Source organism: Habropoda laboriosa, unplaced genomic scaffold (assembly GCF_001263275.1).
Source record: "Habropoda laboriosa isolate 0110345459 unplaced genomic scaffold, ASM126327v1 scaffold176, whole genome shotgun sequence".
Classification (NCBI taxonomy): Eukaryota; Metazoa; Arthropoda; class Insecta; order Hymenoptera; family Apidae; genus Habropoda; species Habropoda laboriosa.
Genome location: NW_017100321.1, coordinates 1,398,462 through 1,404,305, shown reverse-complemented (window position 1 = coordinate 1,404,305; position 5,844 = coordinate 1,398,462). Strand labels below are relative to the sequence as shown.

Below are 5,844 nucleotides of genomic sequence, written 5' to 3'. Positions count from 1 at the left end.
ACATACCTACACTATAGAATATAGAGCACATCGTACAAAGCATATAAAAAAAAAAAGCTGTGATATTCGACGCCGTAAACGACCTGCGACACTTTATAAGAAAAATCGTAGATTAAGCATTAAACCTGCCTACTCGCAGAAATCCATGAGAGTATATCAAAGTCTACTCTATGGAATTTTCGAATGGAGAAGATTAAATGTCACCACCAGTCCATGAGTCTGCTCTAATAAGTAATTACCAAATGCATACACTAGAACTGTCACACACGATACGCACAATACGCACAAATCACTGAAAAACAATCACTATACACTACAGTATTCAGACATACGTGTTAGCGGCATCGGTTCCTTCCTAAAAGAACGCGGCATATCAAAGACGACTGGCAAATTTAAAAAGGCCAAAATCAGATCACAAGAGATGACAAGGAGTCATTCGCCCTATATTCATTAGTGTAGGAAGGTTTGCTCGATCACAGGGATATCTTCAATTGTTTGTAACTAAAAAACGAAGCTTCAAACAAACTTTTTTATTCTTGATTTTCGTTTTATCCTGACTTATAACTGTTCTACCAACAGTTGCCGAACACTCTGTATGCAGCATTCGCGACAGAAGTCTGTGAACTTTCGTATTGTGTTATAGTTTCTGATATTTAGCCTCAGAATAGTTGGAAACATTTTGGCGATAGCGCCGCAAGTTGTCAAACGTTGCGATTCTGAATGTACACACTTCAATTGACAGGTTGCGGCACAATATTTCATCATATCGATAAAAAACTAATGAGTCGTGTACGGAAAAACAACTATCCATGGTATACGAGTTACATTACGGTGTAAAGTTCGCTTTTACTTGGGAAATGAAAAAATTCGTCCAAAAAATTCATATCCCGTTCTGTGACTCAATGCGTGCATATACAGGCAATAACCTCGAAGTTGAAACGACAGTGTCGGATGTACATTACATGCGTACGTAGCCGCGCAAGCAATTACCATTTCGCGAAGGATTTTCGCTTACCTTGCTGTCCGCAATCGACGAACTTTTCACTCTGCTATTTATTATTCGGCAATCAACGGTTTACGTAGAGGTTGTGAGAAGACGCGCGATCTGAAAGGCCGTGATGACGAGTACCGAACGCTTCGTTATTGCCGACGAGAAGCCTGGCGCCGTCTGCGAGGCATATCTATCACAAACAGCTTCGTCTGACATTCAATACGTGATCGTTACTCTGCAGGTTGTTAATAATTCTAAAAATACGGGGGGCACCAGCTTCGCGCCCGTTTCACAAGCTATATCCACGATGCAAGCGCAGCTGCACAGGAATCATAAACGTGATGGATAGGAAGTACGTTGGATAGACACAAATGACGGCTGGCCTCGTTTGATCGATAGCGCCATCTTTTTTTCGTAATTGTACCCTCCAAGGATAAAAAGCACGAAGAATTGTTGCCACATCGATATTATAGTTTATCACACAAAAAGTTTTTTCGTACTTCATTAAGACCATTTGTAAAATATTTATATGTTTCTTCCTTTCAGCATGTTGATATGGGGTCTAAGTATAATTTTTGTAAAAAAATCTGTTTTCCATTAACTTCATATTGTAGATACATGTCTTCGATAACGGCATTTGATTGGTTCTGTAGATATGGAATGTCCACCAATAGGAATAGAAGTTCGATTACACCTATTTCCCGCTTCTTCTAAATCTTTCAACTATCCACAAATCATTCTTGATCAAAGTAGTATCGACTCTGTTCCCTTGATGACTGCTCACTTCGTCATTACATGAAAGACTTACCGGACGAATGATAGAAGTCATTTGTTAAGGTTTCTACCCTCATTTATAAAATCTGCTCCGTCATTGTGATTCTTTTGATCCATTTTAAATTATTTCGCAGAATGCACGTAATGGTACTGACTTTTGATTAATAATTCAACTGTAACCTTGTATTGATTAGGTAATCAAGTAAAAGTAAAACGATCTTGAATTTTACAATGATCCATAAAATTTGATTTCTCTTCGAGACTGAAATGGTTTTATTTCGTTTATTTACCAAACAAATACTTAATAAAACCGGATTCATTCACACTCGTGCACATAATGTACATTTGACGTTAAATGACAATGTACCGTATTGAGTACTTACTCATACAAGGAAGGTTCCACGCGAGAAAATATCATGACACTGAAGTCATGCATATAGGAGCGATGTCATGAATGTAACTTATAAGTATTTAACCCATTTATCGTTACCACGAAAATAACACACATATATATAAAATACATAATACGTAATTTTAATTATCGGTTTCTAATTAATTGGATCGGTAACTAAAATAACATATCGTGATAAAAATCTCAAGCAAATTAATACACGCTAAAATAATTAAAAACAGAAAACATGTGTAATGTTTACAGTATTATGACGCCTTATATGTGTATGTATATAAAATGCACGAATGAAACAAAGTTCGCAGTAGTTCTTGTGTACAATTTTTTATGGTTATTTATAGATTTGGAAATATAGCATTTTACTACTAATGGAGATTTTTTGTTAAACAACATGATTTACAACAAAAGCATGTCTCATTTAATAATGAGTCAATAATCTGTAGCATCAGTAAGAAATCGGTATGGTACACTTTAAATATTACGTTCTTTATTTTTGTTCTGACAGAGCTGGAGCAAATATCCTCATTAAAATTCATATTATCTCTAGTCGTTAAATATACACACGTTATTAGAGGTTGAAAAAATCGGTCACACACAAATATACTATCGCTAAGAAAATTTCTTACGCCAATATTTTTTTTCTATTTTCCTCTTTTTTTAAGAAAAACAAATAAAAATCTAGAACTCGTAATTCATCGTAACTAATCTAGAATTAGTCAATAAAAAAAAAGAACTTAAGTTGCTAAATGAAACATGCGGTATAGGCGGTGCGCAGTCTTTAGTAAATAAAAAAGAAAAGTAATCGTGCTTGTAACTGAAGTACCATCGTCTGAATATAGGGGATGCGTGCAGGATGAACAGGAAGCCGTGAGTATAAAGGTGCGTTTGTTTCCGTCCGAGATAAATAATTATTTCTATGATAACATATGATTCTCGTATTCGATGCGGAAGTTCCTTTATCATCCTGGTCATTTCCTGCACAATATGCATGCACCCCGAAATATAGGACTCTCTATATAATTGTATCTTATAAACCAGCCAGAACAAAAACAAACTATTTTAACGGCAAATAACATATAGACTACATAAAGCACAATTACAGTATATTTCACAAATTGTTTAAACATTCATATATAATTATACGAATCTTCGCATATGACGAAAAGGCGATTTGATCAATTAGGGGAAGATTATTTCGTAAAAACAATGTATTTTTAAGGGCAGGAAAACATTAGGAGATTGAAGGGCTTTGCGAAAATGGCTTCATCTGGCAGACTGCCATGCCAGTTTGGATTGCTGGCTTAGAAATTGCGAGGCCTATCTCTCTTTGCTGCGAGAGGTACTTTCCTAATTCTTTTTTTTTTTTTGCTTTATTTCACGTTCTTCTCATCTTTCGTATTCTTTTTTCATTCAAATATTTTTTATCTGCATTTCCCGCTACGATCGATGCATAATTTCGGAATGTTGACAATATTCTAATTTTACCTTATCAAGGTGCAATAAATAAATGATATCTCTTTTACACTGAGATATACATGGTTGACTGACTGTTAGTTTTATCGCGAACAGGTGAAGGAGGGTGCAATTACAACACCTGCTGATAACCACAAGCAGTAAGACAACCATTTTGCATTAGTTTTGTTTTTTCCTTTACTTTGTTTTTCTCGACGTATACCACTGAAAACTTAAAAAAATAGAAACAAACTTTTGTAACTAGAAACAGTAAGTCATTGCACCGTCAGTTACCACTCACTGCATTTTTCATGTCAACTGGTGGGCCGATGTGACATTTGTAATGTAGTGGACAGAGCAACATTCTCTCATCTATTGATCACATTTTTATCATCGTATTTATATAATGTAATGTACAATATGCAGCTACATTATGATAATCAGTATGTCCAACGCATTCAAACTGACAACACCGTGGGTACTTCACTTTTTTCTTAATTTTTTTTTTTTTTTTTTTTTTTTTTTTTTTTTTTTTTTTTTTTTTTTTTTTTTTTTTTTTTTTTTTTTTTTTTTTTTTTTTTTTTTTTTTTTTTTTTTTTTTTTTTTTTTTTTTTTTTTTTTTTTTTTTTTTGTTTCAAAGATATTCAAATTATTAATTAATCAATGTGTATTGTATGTTTCAGAGTTAGGTACTTTAATACAATTACTTCCAAGTTTTCCACTTTTCTCGTGGTATCTCTGTGTAAAAAGTGTAACTATAATGCTAATATAATAATAATTATAATAATAAGTTGCACAAGGCAATAGTCTTGTGTGGCCGTTCGAATGTGTGCTTCCGGCCGTTTCCCCACTCCCCTCCCCCCAAAAAACTTCCTGGCACAATGACAACTTTCGATAATCTCCACCCTCCACTTCAAGATCGAAAAGATCTCGCGGTTTGCACTTATTGTTACCTCTTTGTATATTATTACTCATTCATAGGGGGGATAGGTGTGCAGCTGATTTTTATGATGTTAATATAGCAACTGAATGTTGACAGAATAACGTTCCAATTAGCGATTGGCACTTTTGAGCTGATTGGAGAGCCAATCAAGGCCTTCGTAAAGTCCATCTCCACTTGTGGCACACGTTGCCTGAATGTACCAATTACGATTGCGGAGAGAGTGCAGCCCCAACTTGTCGGTAATCTCCGCTGCATTCATTGCATTTGGGAGATCCTAGAATATTCATTATTTACTTCACATAGTCGTAAATTTATACATTGTTTCTTTAATCGATTTCTTCTTAATTTAATTGTAATTGTTTCTTTTGGCATATATCCATACCAAATAGATACTTATTGTTTACATAACAAATATCATATACTCTCAAAATGTGTATTAATATACTGTATTAAAAGACTCTAAATATATCTCAGAAACTATACTTACTTGTTTATTAGCAAATATAAGAAGTACTGCATCTCTAAGTTCATCTTCTGCTAACATTCTCATCAATTCTTCACGCGCTTCACCAATACGTTCCCTATCATTACTGTCAACGACAAATATCAGTCCCTGAAAGTAAGGTTAATCTATGAAAATAATTATCAGAAACTGTTCTAACGATTCAAGTGACATATAACATAAGTCACATATTGAGCATTTAAATTAATTCCATACTTGTGTATTTTGAAAGTAATGTCGCCACAGAGGTCTGATTTTGTCTTGACCACCCACGTCCCATACAGTAAAACTTATATTCTTGTATTCAACTGTTTCTACATTGAAGCCTAAAATTTATAATGTGTGATCAGTAATGTGTATTGTTCCAATTATACTTCCCTCCTATATATGCATATACATTGAAATGTGAAATGTATCTTAAATTTTAGAATTCGAAATTATAAAAAAAATCTATATTTACCTATAGTAGGAATTGTTGTAACAATTTCCCCTAATTTTAATTTGTACAGAATTGTGGTTTTACCAGCTGCATCAAGGCCTACCATTAAAATCCTCATTTCTTTTTTGCCAAAAAGGCCTTTGAATAATGTTGCAAACATATTCCCCATGGTTAATGTTGTTTATGTAAATACCTGAAACAACAAAACAACTAAGATTGAATCGTCATACTCAAAGAAATAAAGTAAAAGTAAGAATTTTGAAAAATTTGATTGAAACAAATGAGATTTTTATCTGAGATATATCACATGGTTTAAAACACATCAATGATTTAA

At 33.8% G+C, this 5,844-nt stretch overlaps 2 protein-coding genes across 4 annotated transcripts in view; both read right to left on the bottom strand.

Annotated features, from left to right (window-relative positions):
* Positions 1 to 4,274: 4,274 nt before the first annotated feature.
* The window catches only part of LOC108574226 (ADP-ribosylation factor 1), a 2,673-nt gene continuing 1,103 nt past the window's right edge, over positions 4,275 to 5,844 (bottom strand). For all 3 annotated transcript variants that reach the window (XM_017936763.1, XM_017936764.1, XM_017936765.1), the window contains exons 2-5: positions 5,532 to 5,703; positions 5,288 to 5,397; positions 5,057 to 5,182; positions 4,275 to 4,843 (exon numbers count right to left, since the gene is read on the bottom strand). In XM_017936763.1, coding sequence (XP_017792252.1) covers positions 4,679 to 4,843; positions 5,057 to 5,182; positions 5,288 to 5,397; positions 5,532 to 5,679 — 549 coding nt within the window. In that variant the 5' untranslated portion in view covers positions 5,680 to 5,703 and the 3' untranslated portion in view covers positions 4,275 to 4,678. The remainder of the gene's footprint in view (positions 4,844 to 5,056; positions 5,183 to 5,287; positions 5,398 to 5,531; positions 5,704 to 5,844) is intronic.
* LOC108574217 (ADP-ribosylation factor 1) lies at positions 4,679 to 5,679 on the bottom strand. The gene is made up of 4 exons (XM_017936752.1): positions 5,532 to 5,679; positions 5,288 to 5,397; positions 5,057 to 5,182; positions 4,679 to 4,843 (listed from the first exon to the last, which is right to left on the bottom strand). Exons 1-4 carry the CDS (start codon positions 5,677 to 5,679, stop codon positions 4,679 to 4,681), a joined length of 549 nt encoding a protein of 182 aa, XP_017792241.1.